This window comes from Brachyistius frenatus, unplaced genomic scaffold (genome assembly GCF_029030835.1).
Source record: "Brachyistius frenatus isolate BFR_SWC_R1_liver_20210118 unplaced genomic scaffold, ASM2903083v1 Contig_23, whole genome shotgun sequence".
NCBI classification, from domain to species: domain Eukaryota; kingdom Metazoa; phylum Chordata; class Actinopteri; family Embiotocidae; genus Brachyistius; species Brachyistius frenatus.
Genome location: NW_027210622.1, coordinates 1,734,604 through 1,751,014, shown reverse-complemented (window position 1 = coordinate 1,751,014; position 16,411 = coordinate 1,734,604). Strand labels below are relative to the sequence as shown.

Sequence of the window (16,411 nt, the reverse complement as noted above, 5' to 3'; positions counted from 1 at the left end):
TTTTTTTTTTTTTCCTTTTTAGCCCCAACCGGAAAATCTCCAGTACTGCTTTTGGAAGGTAGGCCATTCACTGTTGTGCCTGTGTGTTCAAATGTCTGTGTGAGTCTACAGGAAAGGTGACTCTTTGTGTTTATGCATCAAACAACCTGCGAAGCACGTGTTTGTTCTATTTATTGATATAGGAACACGCACACACACAGAACGAGATTACGCGTTGTGCTTCCTTATCACTCAGCTGTCCTACCACTGCTCTAGTTAATTACTGACTAGATATTTAGATAGAGACGAACAGTCCAATCATTAAACAGTGAAATAAGAAGACAGTCTTTTAGTTTCCTTGATCTCCTCCGCCATTACACAACTGAGGGCCCCAAAAAGAAAAGAGGCCCTTTAGATTTAAGGTTTGACACAGGGTTGATTACCAAACTTTTGGTAGTCGATACCAATACCAGATCAAATGTACGAGTCTTGATAGCAATTTTGATTCCACGACAAAAACATTTAACAGTGAAATGAGTGTCTCAACCTGAACTTATTTGATCTAAAAAGAACAATCCAGCTACAAGAGCAGGATGGAGCCTTCCTGTATGAAAAACGACACAGCTGTTATTTCTGGGACAAAGTTTGAAAAGTAATCAACCTTTTTGGTGGCATAGCATTTCTACAGAGCTGCAGTGCTGAGCAGACTGAAATATGAAAAAAGAATGACCAAAAAATATTAACATTACAAAAACAACGGCATAAAGCATTTCAACTGTGCTACCAGCCAGGACATTACACAGCTATACATGTTGATTCAAACAAGAAGACCACTTCGATGGTTCTAGGAACTATACATTTTAAAAAGACACGCATATAGAACAATTTTTTTACATACCCCAAGTATCTTTTTCTACATTATATTCTATAAATAAAGATGTCTGTGGTAGGCTAAAAAAAAAAAAAATCGTCCAACCGACAAGAGAGTCAGGCCGTAGTTTTCACATTAGTTTTTTCAGCAGCAGTCATGTATCGCACCAGCCTGTTGGTCTGTACTGGGTGAGATGTTTTTTTCTATCTAGGTTGTTGTCCTATTTCCAGCCACAGAAACTGAGTTATGGTGACAGAGTGAAAATGGCCTGTCAGCCCTGATCTATGTATTCAATATAAGGTTTGGCTCTTGCTGCTCTGTTCTCTCTACTGTCGTCTTTGTCTGGTTTGATTACTTCTTTCATTTTATTGCTCTCTATCAGTTTTTCTATTCTTTCTTATTTCTGTCTTCTCTCCTCCCTCACCTCTTCTCCTCTCCTCTCTGTATTGCTCATCTCATTGACGGAGCAGAAGCTTTCTGTTCTCAAGTTATTCCATTAGTGTAAAAGAGGGCAGCTAAAGTCACATTATGGAATGAATGTCATCGTTGGCCACACACACACCTGCGTGGGTGTCTGTGCGAGGCTGCCATGACAAAGTGTGTGTGCTAATTTTAATTCTGTTTGCACCAGCCTCTCCACCTGGCACTGTCCTTATAGTCTTATATCATCTATGCAACCTCATAGCAGCAGCAGCAGCAGCAGCAGCAGCATCACTGAAGGACACACACTTTCTTTCACGCTCTCACACACATACAGTCTATCTATATTTATGTAGAGACAGTCTGAACTGGTCTTACCTGGATCTTTTCCCAACAGAGTCACTAAGTTTGTGTTTCTGTGTGATTGAGCAGGCAGCTGCTCCACAACAGCAACTTGAGCAGCAGTAACGGCAGTACAGAGGACCTTTTCCGAGACAGCATTGACTCCTGTGACATCGACATCAATGAGAAGGTATAAATATGTTTCTTGTCTTTTGTGTGTGCAGTTTGTTTGTCCATGTGCTCATCTCTGTTAAGAGACCTCTATTCAACTAAGCTTTTTTTTAAGCACTATATCCATTGCTCATTGGCTGTAATGATACCACCTCTTGCTTTTTCTGTGACGGGTGAAAACAAGTGAAAGAGTAAATATAGCTCACCTTCAGCATGCCCTGTGCTCATACTTTGGCACTAAAAAGGGTGAAGCGATGTTCTTGTTGGATGTGCAGCTTAAGTTGAATATGCAAATTTACTGTACATGATGAACATGTCAGGATTCCTCTTAGATCTTCAAATTTAAGGGAACATTACACAGCACTTTTAGGAAGTATAGAACAAGTTGTTTAGTGCCATTGTATAAACATTAGTATGAATCTGCTTTCAGATTCTCTCTATAAATTATATAAAACTATACTCTCACTGTAGTTTTGATCTAGTATGATATATTTTGTTTTGTTGAAAATTTCACATTTTTCATAGTGGCCAGCATTTTAAGCATACGTCATTTTAAATCTTCAAATATAATTGTGCAGTTTAATTATGTTTATATTGTAAATTCACATTTGAATAAGCTGTCTCTGTTTCTATCAGGTTAGTTTTCTTGAAAAGAAGGTGGCAGAACTCGAGAGTGAGATTCTGATGAACAGTGATCTCAAGTCCAAACTGAAGCAGGAGAACACGCAACTATTCCACAGGTAGAGTCAGAAAACTGGCTTTCAGAGATACACAAGACTCAGTACTACAAATGAATGACTAAAAGTAGCACATTTTATAATAATAATTTCGTGTAACTTCCTATCGCTGAAAGGTAAATACATGTTTCTCCCCATAACATCTAATGTTCCAGACGTAATGCAGTAGATTGTAGCGGTAATTTTGTATTTCAAAGTAATATCTGTGTAATAATCTGTATAAAAATGTTCGCTCTCTCAGGGTTCATGAGCTTGAGGAGCAGCTAAAAGACCAAGAGACCCGAGCAGAACAACATGTGCAGGAGGGGCTGAGACGACACAGAGAAGCCTACAGCAAGATGGAGAGAGACAAGAGCACACAGATAGAGCTGCTGACCAACCGGTGAGAGACACACACGCTTTATTTCTCTATTTCTTATGTTATCCGTTTCTATACAAATGCATGAATTCATTCATCTGTAGTCTGATGATAAGATACAGTTAAGATAAGGGTTTCTTTGTCCGTATCCCCTTCATATATGGATGTTGATGCGGCTGCATGTTATGAGAAAATGCAGAATAGGAAACTGTATAAACTGTATGCTAAACAGAGCTCAGAGATTCCCCCTGAGGTTCGTCAACTACCTGTGAAGCTTCAGCATATTCTGTGGTTGTTTGCCCAAAACAATGCCTTAGCTGACTAGAAGACACACTCATCTCTACACCGAAACACTGGATTTTGTGTTTTTAGAGTTAAGCAGCTGGAGGACGAGAACACTGATATGACTTTTAACATGTGTCGACTCAAGTCACAGACGGAGAAACTGGATGAAGTAAGTCATATTTCCTTTTCTTTGCATATTTTCTCTTGTTTATCTTGTTAGTCATTTCTTTATCTGTCCATAGTTTTGCATTTAAGACATCTAGTTGATGCTCTTAACTGAAGCAGCTCGCTGTCTCTCTTTCTAACATGTACACTTGTCAACAGTCCTACTGCGACTTTCAAAAATGGCCGTTTTCTTATTAGTCTATAACTTGTGCGCACAGACAAAGTCAGTGAGGCACCTGTGATTTATTTACAGACAAAGTTTTAAGAGACAGCCTTATGCTGTTTAAGCATATCTCTGCATTGAGACCTGTGGAAATTGGACCAAACCAGACTTTAGCTTGTATAAAAGGAATGTGCAACCAACGTGTCACAGAAAATAAGATAGTCCATAATACGACTATAGTCTATAACTCTATTTGTTGATACTCTAAGTACGCTCTGGAAAACACTCGATACTACAAACATAAAAGAAGAAACTTTAAACTTTAACTGTGTATATGTTCGTGCATCCTCAGGAGAAGCAAAGGATGACAGACAAGCTGGAGGATACCAGTCTGCGGCTGAAGGATGAGATGGACCTCTACAAAAAGATGATGGACAAACTGCGACAGAATAGGCTCCAATTCCATAAAGAGAAGGAAGCCATGCAGGAGGTGGGAGGGATTGTTTTATGTAATCAGACACACTGCAAAGTGGATTGTTTGCTCAACCACTCACTCCCTCTCTGCAATTTCTCTCTCTCACTGCAGTTATATCAGCTCATGCACTTACACCTCCAAAATGCTGCCTCGGCATTATATAACACGGTTCATCTCTCCTTTGTCTGGTGTGTAGCTGATAGAGGACCTGCGTCGAGAGCTGGAGCACTTGCAACTCTTCAAGCTGGAGGCAGAGAAGCCTGGCCGGAGCCGCAGCTCGTCCTCTGGGCTTGCAGACTTCAGCAGCAGGACCAGAGAGGTGGAACTAGAGCATGAGGTCAAGAGGCTGAAGCAGGTACTGATGAAGAGCGCTGTTCAAATCGCTGTGTGCATGGTCAGCCCAGGAAGTATTGTAGCTGATGAATGGGCTTTAAGATGCTGAGATCATTTAATAATGTTGATTTTAGAGAATGGGAAGCAACATGGCACATTTTGTAAAAAAAAAAAAAATTAAAAAAAATTTAAATACCATTAATGTTTATTTAATTGCTAGTCTCCAGAATGGTCGCTGTACATAAGAAATGTAAGGATTTTCAAAAACATCTGAATATGGTTGTAACTTTGTCGAAGGCAAATCACAGTGATAGAGGATTTCTATTCTTATTAAAAGATAAAAGCCTTTTTAAATGTATGTTTGGAAGCACAGCAAGGTGTTAGATGCATATCAGTGAGAATTAAGATCTCACAGACGGAAAGCAACATAACATGTAGATAAATGGAATAATGATATCACTATTCCATTTCTCATCATGGATTATTTGATTAAAGACCATCTCCAATGGAAATCATGTTTTTACCATTTTTACATGCTAAATCACATATAATGAGTGAAAAAAGCAGTCGACACCATGGCTGAGCGTTTGCACTTTGGAACTGCAGTGAAAGTCCGACCCTTTCAGAACACCATTGCTTCATATGTCACAAAGCAATAACATTCAACAGTGGGGCTTCACATGTCATGGAGCTACAACTCGAGCTGCACGGGAGCAGCGGAGGGAGGTGGGTGGAAATAGTTCCAGCTGCTACTTGCTAATTCATAGATCCACACATACTGAATACGGCAAAAGTGTAGAGTTACATCAAAAGCACTTTAAGGCATAAGGGGATCCTTTTAAAAACTTGTAATCTTATTTTTTAGGGGTTTAATTGATTCCAGGAGAGGAACATTAAAGCAGCAGGAGCAGAAGTATCCTAGCTGACAACTAGTTCTTTTAGTTACTTCATACGTGGAAGAAATTGTTTTCCTGTCCTTGATTTTTAAAGTATCTTAATTCGATAAATGTTTTGGTTGTTTTTACAAATCATTGTATCAATCATATGTATTTTCACTACTTAATGCACTCTGCAGCATGTCTCTGACTATCCCTCTTTGAATTTGTAATTATTCTAAAAAAAGATTGTGAATTCATCTGATCCTTTCAGTATATATGATGTTTTCTTTTTTTATACAATTGTGAAATTACAACTTTATAGTTTTAGCCATGTTTTCCATAAAATGTGCAGCACAGCAAAACATTACAATACACTTTTTATATTTTGACCAATTCTGAAGCTCCTGAGAGGACATACCTGCACACACATACACACAATACCTGCACACACCTACGCACAATAAATTGGTTTATGTGCTGCCATTATTGTTCTCATTCCATAAATCATGGAAGGATTTGGCATTTTCATGGCTGCAGACACCAGACGCACCTGGGACACACATTGAAAGAGATTGTATTTAGGCAGAACATATTATACATTGTGAGTGGGGCTGAGGGCTACAGTAACAATGACAGCCACTTCCTATGTCTCATAGAATTTAAAATCTCTTCTTAAAGCAGTGCTGCCCTCAACATAATGTGCTGATATTTCAACATTGAAGAGAGTGGAGATCAACGAAGCTTTATCGCCTTTTATTAGAATAGCAGCTGCAGAGTACGTGTTCTTTATATTCCCTGATCTGTAACACAAGTACTCCTACTAACTGTGACTGTATACAGACCTGGTGCAAAGTAAACATTTGAGATAAAAGAGTAGATGAAAGAGTTTTTCGGATGTCCATTCTGACTAGACGGGCTAAAGTAGTTTTATAGAAGCCTGTTTCTGAAGAAATGAAGTCACTAAGCCAAAACAAAGGCAATATAAAAAGCAGAAGTAGAAATAACACTCAAAACTTTGAGATAACTTTTTGATGAAACAGAGTCAGTCAGTCAGAATTGCTGATTCGTACAACGTGCATATCTTATCAGTGACTTAAGATGATAAGGACCATGTCCTCTTGTAGTCTCGGGCCAAACTTCTCACTGAACGCAGGCATGTCAGGATCCCCGTCTTTTATTGTGTACTTTTCCCTCATTTTCAATAAAACTCTTTATTGTTCAAATTTCTGTTGTGCGTTGGGCTCTTGGGTCATAATGAACACCAACACACAACAAGGCAAGCAAGAACTGAAGTTATAAAAATAGTTTTATACTGCCGTCAATCTGCAGTTGCTTCTTTTGTATGTATGTCTTTTGTATGTATGTCTTCAATTGTGCTTGGTCGGTTAAATAATAAAGTTTTGTGCAGGTAGCAACTCTTAATTTGGGAGACACTACCCTGAGTCATCCATGATCAGGATGACCTCACTCTCTTATGCTTGCCTGTGCACCTCTGTAAATGTCTGTATGTGTGTGTCCAGCGATTTGTGTCCCAGGACTTTCTCCCCCCTGAATTCCAGCACCTGGTGTTGTCTGGGGCTCGGCTCCGTCCCGGTCTGATGGTAAAATTGCTTCTGTGACCTTTGACCTCCCAATTAACCACTAATCACAATGGAGTAGTGTGAACTTGCCCGAGTAGAATTGAGGTCGGCGCTGCAATTCCCTTACTAATGGTAAACGATGTAACAAGGGAAAAGCAAACTGACCTCTTGTCAGCAGTTAAAAGCAACTTAATCATGGAGCTTTCATAACACACCAGACAAAGCAGGGGAACCGTTTGTTCTGTAACACGCATAACCCATGTTATGTCCTGTAGGTGTTGCCAAAATAGATGTGCATTGCTGTGTTTTCTGCTGGATGAGGTGCAACGTGCAGTGTTATGTCATGTGGGTTGAGTGAGGCTTGAGTAGTGGCCAACTTTTTTTTTTTTTTTTTTTAAGAATCGCCACTCATAATACACTTTACGGTCCAAATACTTATCTCCTTTTTCTGTCTCTTTGTCCTGTACCTCCCACCCCGACCCTGTATTTCAGGAGAACCAGAAGCTGAAGGAGCAGAATGAGGAGCTGAATGGTCAGATCCTCAGCCTCAGCTTATATGAAGCAAAGACCCTGTTTGCCACACAGACCAAGGCCCAATCTCTAGCTGCTGAGATCGATAACGCCTCCAGAGACCAGGTAAAATCAAGATGACATACAGACGAAGAACACGAACACTTCTGTGACTGTGTTGTGATGACTATACTGCAAACCACTGAGCTTGCTGAATGGATTGTCATGCTACAGCATGTTGGAGCAAAACTGGATTTCTAGGGCAGTTCACAGCATGACAGGAGATGTTGCATTAGTCTAGATCTGCATAATGTGCAGGTAGTCAACATGGCTAATTGGCTATATCTCATACGTAACTGCAAACTACTCCCACAGAAATAGATGATCCCAGCTTAAAAAAGATTAATCGATTGCCACATCAATAATTAGCATCCATTTTGATAATTGATGATTTAAAGCAGTGTAGGATTTAGTGTCATCAAGTTGTGAGGTTGCGGATTGCAAACATTGTTAAGCGTTGTATGAATGTCTACGATGGCTGTGAAACATGAGAGGCCCTCACTAGAGCCAGCGTTTGGTTCTTCTGTGCTGCTGTGGAAACGTGTCCCCATGTAGATAAGACAAACTCATTCTAAGCTAACAAAACAGCAATTTTGAGTTTCAGGTGATGGTACATTTATGAAAACATGATTATGAGAATTATATTCTATGTATGTCAATAGAGCTCCCTAAATCCTACACACTGAACCTGTAAGGAATTTTTTTCAGCATAAATAGCCAAACCTTTTCCTGCTTCACCCTCTTTTAAGTGCAGATTTGTTAAATCTTGATTCGAAAAATGATTTTTTTGTTTTGTTTTGTTTCTCGTTTTGGATTCTTGATCGATCAAAACAAGAAGTTGGATCAACGTTTTTCTTTTACCAATTTATTTCAATTTATTGACCAAATAATTAATCAATAGAGAAAATAAGTGTTAGTTTCAACCCCAAGCAGCATCATACAGTTTATGTCCTTGATTCTTGCGAAAAGAATCTGTATGTAGGCAAAGCAAAGAATAGAATATTCTAACAATACTGTACGTCCCAGAGTGAAACTGAGAACCTCTGTCATAGTAAAACTCTACGATGGATAACAGCGTACTTTACTGATAAACAGAAAAGAACATGTCTGTCATACTTATTTCTTCACAGTTAATGGAAGCCCTGAAGGAGCAGGAGGAAATCAACTTACGCCTGAGACAGTACATGGACAAAATCATCCTGTCCATCCTGGACCACAACCCCTCCATTCTGGAGATCAAGAACTAGCAGTAACTCAACTGGAATGAGAACTGTTCCTGATCTCGGGTTAAGGAAGATCATTCCAGTTGTTTTATCAGAACCCGCAACCCGAGTCTGGAACCTTAACAGACAGAAAGCAGAGAACCACAGCTGGTCTGATATAAATAGACTTACATCGCCCCCTGCTGTTCATGGTGAGAAGGACTTCTCTTGCAGTCGAAGTAGAAGGAGATTCTGCACTGAACTAAAGGGAGTTGTTTTTTTCAGCCAGTGATTGTTCACTGACTGATGGATATACTACTGTGACTGTTCAACTCAACCTGTCCTGTTTTTATTCTCCTTCTATGCTGTGAGCTGTATTTTCTGTCACAACTTTGATCTCGTGACAAAACCAGAGACTTCTTCGCAGACATATCCTGTGCTGAAGATTGACTCGGCCGTCTGATGTAGAACACTGGACATAATGGACTTGGGCCTAAAAACTGGAACAATATAACTAACTTATAATACTGTATCCTGGTGTAATATTAGCTGTGTTATTCACAGACAAGCAGTTTGGTACGGTGAAGAGAGAATTGTTTGGGGGGAAATACAGCGAACAAGTTGGCAAGCAGACTTTAAAACTGTGAGACAGACATGAAGGCAGATCAGTCCACTGTTGCCTAACCTGTGACCTGCCAGTCTCTTCTCTCCTATAATGCAGGTGCCCCCTGAATGCATGTGATGACATGACGAGCACGTTTTAAAAGAAGATTGAGAAAAGAAGAGGAGGTAGTCAGAGAAGGTGAAAGAAAAATGCTTCGATTATAATTACCTGAAAATTAATTCAGCAAGGGAGTCTACCCTGAAGAATTAGGGATGTTACATGTTGGATCACGTATGCTGGCAAAGGAGGCTTTTTGTTAAGTCGATGAAGGTGCATTTAAGGTGAATTTTTTTTTAAATTTTTATTATTTTTTTAAAAAATCATATTGAGAACATGTCTTCCAGGAAACCTTGCAACAGCACTTGCAGTGTCAATCAGTCCAATAGTGAATATCTTTCACTGAGAAGTGGCCCTTAGTTGGTACAGATGAGGAGTAGAGTGTCACTTTACGGCACCGAAGCTGCAACCAAGGAGTGTCTTGAAACTAACTGCCGTGGCTGCTATTTGCTGGCAAAGCTCGAGCTTGAAAAGATTCACTATTGCTAGCAATAGACCCAAATGAAGTTGCACAGAAATGTAATGAGATGAATGTACAGGATGTGTGGCCGTCGTAACACGAGTCATCTTTCTGTGGTCAGAGGGTTTGCGACTCAGAAACTGGACGTCACTTTTTTTGGTACTAAAAAGACAGGATTAGCAATCTCATGGACACCTGCAAGTTGCGGATTGTAGTTAAAGGCCCGACGGCTCTCTGAAACTCTCTTATACTGTAAATATCATGAATGTACAACTCGTTATTTCCCTTTCTGTGTGGCCAAAAGGGCGTTTTTGACTATAAATCTCAAATTGGTTCAGACATGTTGTAACACATGTTAGCGTATTCAGTACTGTAATAAGAGGGCATCGTTTTGATAGCGGAAACAATTACGATCTGCTGTACTGTGTGATTATTCTAAACTTGAGTTTTGCTTCCTTGCACAAAAAAAACATTTTGTTTTATTTTGCATGGTTCCCATTTTCTTCTGTCTGTGCCTTTTGAGGACATTTTTCAAGACAATGTTGCTACAGATTTACACCGTTTTTTGAAGGTACAGTCTATGTCTGACATATTTTCTGGACTTGTAAATGTTGTAATTATATAGTGATAATTTGTATTCATGTGCCACTCACCCCTCTTTTTCAGATTGATACTAAGAAAACTATTTTATACAGTTTTATCAAGAAAGAACTTGGTGTTGCTTCAATGTCCTTGCTAGCAGTTTAGCACAATGCGTTTTATGGTACGCAAGCCAGGTTATATTTTGTCAATGTAATGATTTATTTTATTTTTTTATTTTGTGGGCGATGTTTTGTTGCATTTTTCTGTTAATTTTGTTAGAACTGTGAGTCCACTGATTTTCAATTAGCTTTAAACTGTCTTCCTAACTTAAACGGTGAGCATTATTAGCAATATTAACTTATTACCAATACCTGCTGATTTGTGTCTTGTTTTGCTTCACAAATCTTTTCACTCTATTGCTGCTTGTGCCATTCTAGTTTAAAAAAAAAAAGAAAAAGTACATTACATTGAGCTGTAAAAAAAAACGTCACAAATGGATGTCTTGTAGCTCTTACATTTTTCATTCTTAGGGCTATCTAGTGGGATGTAGTCTCTTTAAATGGCAATAAAATGGCTTTGGCAGTGATGTCGCTTCATGACATTTCTATCATGTTGACTTTCATTTAATTGTCCACAGTTGTAATGGGCCATAATTTCTAAAACATTTAACCACTTATGCTGTTTGCAGCTGTTGTTGCTGCCAATTTGTGTGGTAGTCTACTCTAAATAAAAAAACATTTGAGCTGGCCTGAAAATAACCAATTTTAAGCTGGTTGCATAACTGATTGAAAAAATCTGAATTAAGTTTTATTTTGTGCGCAAAGAACTCGTGATGGAAAAAAAAATTGGACGGCCATTGGATTTTTGCAAAGGGCAAACAAAATCACCATGGAAACTGCAAAGTGCTGTGAAGTGTGGCATACACACTGGCGCACTTCACAGCACTTTAATGTGCATTTTTAATAAGGTTATATGTTATCCTTAGTATTGTTGGAACGGAAAAGCGTGCATTGAAAACTAAATATTGAATCAATAGCAGACACAGTCGGCTTATATAAATGGAAATAGTCCACTCACCTTCTCTGTTGCTGGTTGTGCCTAATAAAGCTGGTCAACTGGCACTGCAGAATTAAATCTCCTCAGCAAATGTTATTTCCACTTGCGTCATCATCTGGCGATCTTTAAGGGGCAACAGTTCCTCTGGACTCTCGCTGAAGACGCTTTTCAGCGCCGAGAAAGATTGTCAGAGTTGGTCGTGGAGGCTCCAAATGTCAAAGCAGACTTGAATCCTTTTAGTTGAGAACTTATTGGTGAAGTGGCTGCACTGATAACTTGTTAGTGGTTCTACCCGCCAAAATGTACAACTTTAAACTCAACATCGCCTGGGCAAGGTATACGAGGGCGGGGCCGGGTGGGGCCAGCAAGTCAGGGCGAGCCCGACGTGATTAGTGATTATGACCAATTTTAGAGCATTCATAGGCAAGATTTATGACTCCTCTATGTTTAAGCAAGGCCTTTAAAAAAAAAAAAAAAAAAAAAAAAAAAAAAAAAAAGATTGTAATGGCAATTAGGCTACATTACAGCCTGGCCTCTGGAAAATATGACGAAGGCACAAAATAAGTTTATAGTACACAACAGAAAAGTTGATGTTTTGCCACCAGAGGTCGCTGTTGGATCCTAAACTGTTTTGTTTTTTGTTTTTTTTTCCCACCGAACTATCGTCATCTGCAAGGGAACAAACAAAACGGAATCACCTCTCAAAAGTACACATGGGGTTAATGTCTGATACTCAAAATACACGGCAGGTTTGTGTTGGGGCATTCTTACCAAAGACATTTGAAGTGGATTCAAACCACCTAAAACAACAAAACACGTGTGACGCGGCGCCTCCTGTCGGACGATCGTCCTGCTTCCTCTTCGGTCGTTTTGTGCTGCTGGCGGCAAAAGGTAAGACGTCCTTCTGACAGAAGGAGTAGCTCGTTAATGAAATAGGTTTTAATTAGAAAGACGCATTAGTGTTTGCCTTAGCCGCGTGCTGCATTTCTCCCCCCTGTTTAAGCACATCAGCTGTTGGGTGCCAACGTGACTGATAGCTGTCAATCAAAAAAACGCTATCGTTAGCTAAGCTGGCTAGAGGAAGTGTGTAACTGCAGGCACAGAGCCAAAGTAATGACTTGTCGTTCAGCATGGGTAGGTAGCTAAACATCAATTGGGTGTATTTGCTTGCTTATAAAAGGAACACCTTGCACCAAAGTGCACCAAACCGAAGCTAGCACAGCAAGAGCAACCAATTGTGAAATAAGACTGGAAAGATGAGTGGAAGTAAAGTCTTTACTTTTAGAAAGAAAAAAAAAGGTTCAGTGAGATTACTGCAGTAACTGTGCCCGACTTCAGGGTTAGATTTAGCTAAATTACATGCCAGTACAAATATTTTGAGTTCCAATTTATTCGATTCATCAATTCAAAGATGTTCAAACACAATAAAAGTAAATGGTCCCAGATTAAATGTTGGAACCAGAGCTAAGTTTACCAACTTTTAAACATTGGCCAAGATTACACTCACTAAAAATCTAATTTACTGAACAGGATGGGAAGTATGACTACCTCTGATACCCATTTTCCATTTGAAAGTTTTATTTCAGTAAAGTCCTCGGTGTTCTTCAGTATATAAGCATGTCGGTTTCTGATATGTTATTGACGCCAAAGGTTTCGGCTGTAAAATCCTAAGATCATTTTTTTTCTGACAGTTTAGTGCAGTCAGTAGCCCATGTGTAGTTTAAATTGATTACAATGACACAATCATTTGAGATGAACCAGTAAAAAGTAGTTTCTAACATTTTCCTCCTTCATTGCACCTCCAGCCAGTCCTTCATTCAGAGAAGGCACTAGTGTGGGTCTTCAATAACATGTACACAATAACTACAACAAACCAAATCCAACTCCTAAAAGCAGAGCTTCCAAAAGCTGTTGTCTCTACAAAGAAAGAAGAACTCTGAAAAGTCTCAATTTTGTAAACTGTTTGCCATTTATCCTTCTTTTGGTTTATAAAACACATGTTCAAAATATCCACAAACATTTGTGGGTAATGTTTAGGATATTTGTTTTATTTTACTTATTTGTTGTGGGTGAGATGAGCATTGAAAGGAGATGTTTCTGTGGTTTTATTCTGTTTTCTGTTTCTTCAAGTTAAAGCACTTCAAGTAAACCTATGCACGATCCTACCCGTTGTTCTTTACGTGCAGCCTACATCGTGATCATTTGTCCTATTTAGAGCACTGGTGATCTTGAAAAATGTATATCCGGATCAGGGTGATTCAGTCTACTGTTGCTTTGAAAATCAGAACTAAAGAAAGATTGATTTTCTAATCCTGGATTAGAAAACATGGGATTTATATATATATTCATGAAAATATACAACACTTCTTATTAAATAAAAATTAGTATACTCTGTTTTGCGATCAGTGGAATATTGTGTTCTATCTTAATAAGTCTGTGATGTTTTTCCAGATGTTTTGCTTCCTGTGTGCACTGACATCAACCCCTTCAACTGTACATTACAGGTGACGCGATGCCTCAGCATGATATGAACTTTGAAGGTGGAAGAGAGGGAACGTGTCGGCGCACCTGTCAAGCAAATGAGCTGGTCAATGGTTGCCTCCCAGGCACAGGTTTGGTTAATGGAGCAGTTGTTCACAAAGGCTCCTCAGCTGCTGTCAGTAAAACCACAAGGAAAACACCAGCTGGCACGCTATCCGGTCCCAAACCGCCATGCATGGTTAATGGTTATATTAACCACGAGTACAGAGGCAGAAGGAAAAAAGTAGCACCTCCAAAGACGCTCAGGAAAGAAGGAAGCACGATTTCAGATGTTGCTGATGGCTCAGCGGCTGCTACAGTCGTTCCAGCTGGTATCTCAATCAATGGGGCCACCAGGAGAGAAACTGTTGCTCCCCCCTATAACTTAGACCAAAAGGTACCAGATCTGAGTTCATCAGCATCGGGGAAGGACCAAAGAAGAAGATGGAAAAGATTCAGACACAAGCAGAGGTGCGCAACCCATCTATAACCTGCTTTCAATAAATCGTTCATGCCAAAGTACACAGTCATTCATAATTCCTTCCTCCAGTCTGGTGACTGAAGTTTTTCCTGTTTAAGGTGGTGTGCTGTGCATAGGAAGAAATACTTCTACATATAATACTTGTGTCACTGTTGAATGGAGATTCAATTGAGAGGGTAGAACATTGAATGCTTTGCTTTTTATTTTGAGCAAACTACTGTTTTAAGACTAGTATAGCCTTTCTCGCAAAAATTTTGAGAAGTTTGATATCACTCTCATATCTGCTTGTTAAATATAAGACCTGCTGCCAGTTAACTCAGATTTAACGACGGGAAACAGCTCAGAAGCCCATGTAAAAGTACAAATTATTGTTCACACAATCAGGTTACCGTGTTTAAAGAAGAAAGAAGAAATACGGTGTTAATGAGTGCGCTTTAAAAGCATAAATAGGAATTTTTTGTTACCTTTGGCCAGTGGTGGTGCCAGCTGTTCCACTTGCCTTCAGTTTTAGCCTAAAGCTAACCGGGCTGTAGCATTATATTTAATGAAAATGTTTTAGAATGGGATACTAATGTTTTCATCTAATTCACAGCATCACAGCGTAAGAATTTCCCCCAACATGTTTAACTACTACTCTGATAGCTCCCACTGCTACAAACAGCCACATTGGCAGTAATTGAGTTTTATGTTTGCTCACTTCTCCAGTCATTAAACAATCCCTCTGGAACAGTGTAGTTAACTTGAGCCCTTTTCACAGAAACACTGACGTCGCCCATCAGGAAAACTCTGCACAACCGCAACAGGAGGAAGACTGGGAAAATGAGATCCAAGAGCTCAAACTCACTGAATGGGAAAAGATGTGTTTTGGAATCAAACCTTATGGTAAAGACAAAAACATTTTCAAATGACAGTTGCTCTCTCTCCACAGCGCTGTATTGACACTGTATACTGTCACCAAATGCTGAAATACACATTAGTAAGTTTATCTGCATATTTTTGCGGTTACATATCTGAGCATCAATTTATCTTGCAGTAAAAATATAATTACTGTAGTATTGTTACCACTAGGGGTGTACAATATTGGATTTATTTAAAAAAAAAAAAAAAAAAATTTTTTATGGATTTCCAATATACCAATATTTTCCAACTCTTCTGTCCGATTGCTGATATATTCAAATATTTTTTTCTACCTTATTGGAGAGAGCATCAAGTCTGTCCTGTAGTGCAGTTATGATTATGCCTACCTCTAACTTTGATAGGCCAGTGGCAAATGCAGAAGTAAAATACAATGCATTTCAAAAATGAACAGGTTTTCATGATTCTTTCCCCGAGACACTCGAATACAAAGTAACTTGCTATCTGTCTTGGACACTGGAAAAACAAAAACTCCATACTGCAAGAGATGTGATTATGTCGCACTGCATGCACACCTTCGCACCGGGGACGTGGCATAGAGCATTTCGGCATAATTAATATGACTGTTGTATTGTCATTTTGGGACAATGACAATATTTCATTTTAAAGCCTTTATTGGCTGATATGGATAGCGTGCTGTTATAATGCATCCTGAGTTACCACTGCAGTCATGTTGGGTCAACTGTAAGAATGTACAAAATCAGATTACATAAAACATGTTATTTATACGTGATAACGGTGGTTTTCTGTACTGCACTTTAGCTCCTTGCTTTGTGTCTGCCACTGTCCTCTGGAGCCCAGTTGAACCTACAGGATTGTTCCTTAGATTTGGGCTTGAAAAGCAGATAACATCGTAACGGACAATTTCGACTTTTCGGGACCCTGTTTTAATTCAAGCTGATGTTTGGTCTCGGCGCTATTTTAAGGATTCAGGTCAGACCACGGCAGCTGTTTCTCTGGTTCTCTGTGCCTCCTCCAGGTCCAGACGATTTGCTCCATTTTGCTCTGCGTGATTTGACACTTCAGCAAACGGACGCGGTGGACCAGCCGGTGACAGCCGGCTACAGCCCAGCCGTACACCACCCACGCCCCATCCACTGGTGCCGCTACAGCTACCCCACCGAGCCAGACCAGTTTGCAGACACTA

At 39.5% G+C, this 16,411-nt stretch overlaps 1 protein-coding gene across 4 annotated transcripts in view; it reads left to right on the top strand.

Annotated features, from left to right (window-relative positions):
* The window catches only part of rab11fip4b (RAB11 family interacting protein 4 (class II) b), a 58,048-nt gene extending 47,170 nt beyond the window's left edge, over window positions 1-10,878 (top strand). For 3 of the 4 annotated variants that reach the window (XM_069697295.1, XM_069697297.1, XM_069697299.1), the window contains 10 exons: window positions 23-58; window positions 1,703-1,802; window positions 2,420-2,523; window positions 2,762-2,902; window positions 3,251-3,332; window positions 3,844-3,981; window positions 4,163-4,321; window positions 6,698-6,778; window positions 7,250-7,393; window positions 8,458-10,878. In XM_069697295.1, the coding sequence (XP_069553396.1) occupies window positions 23-58; window positions 1,703-1,802; window positions 2,420-2,523; window positions 2,762-2,902; window positions 3,251-3,332; window positions 3,844-3,981; window positions 4,163-4,321; window positions 6,698-6,778; window positions 7,250-7,393; window positions 8,458-8,574 (1,102 nt within the window). In that variant the 3' untranslated portion in view covers window positions 8,575-10,878. The remainder of the gene's footprint in view (window positions 1-22; window positions 59-1,702; window positions 1,803-2,419; window positions 2,524-2,761; window positions 2,903-3,250; window positions 3,333-3,843; window positions 3,982-4,162; window positions 4,322-6,697; window positions 6,779-7,249; window positions 7,394-8,457) is intronic. The other variant, XM_069697296.1, reaches the window with a different exon arrangement.
* Window positions 10,879-16,411: the final 5,533 nt, after the last annotated feature.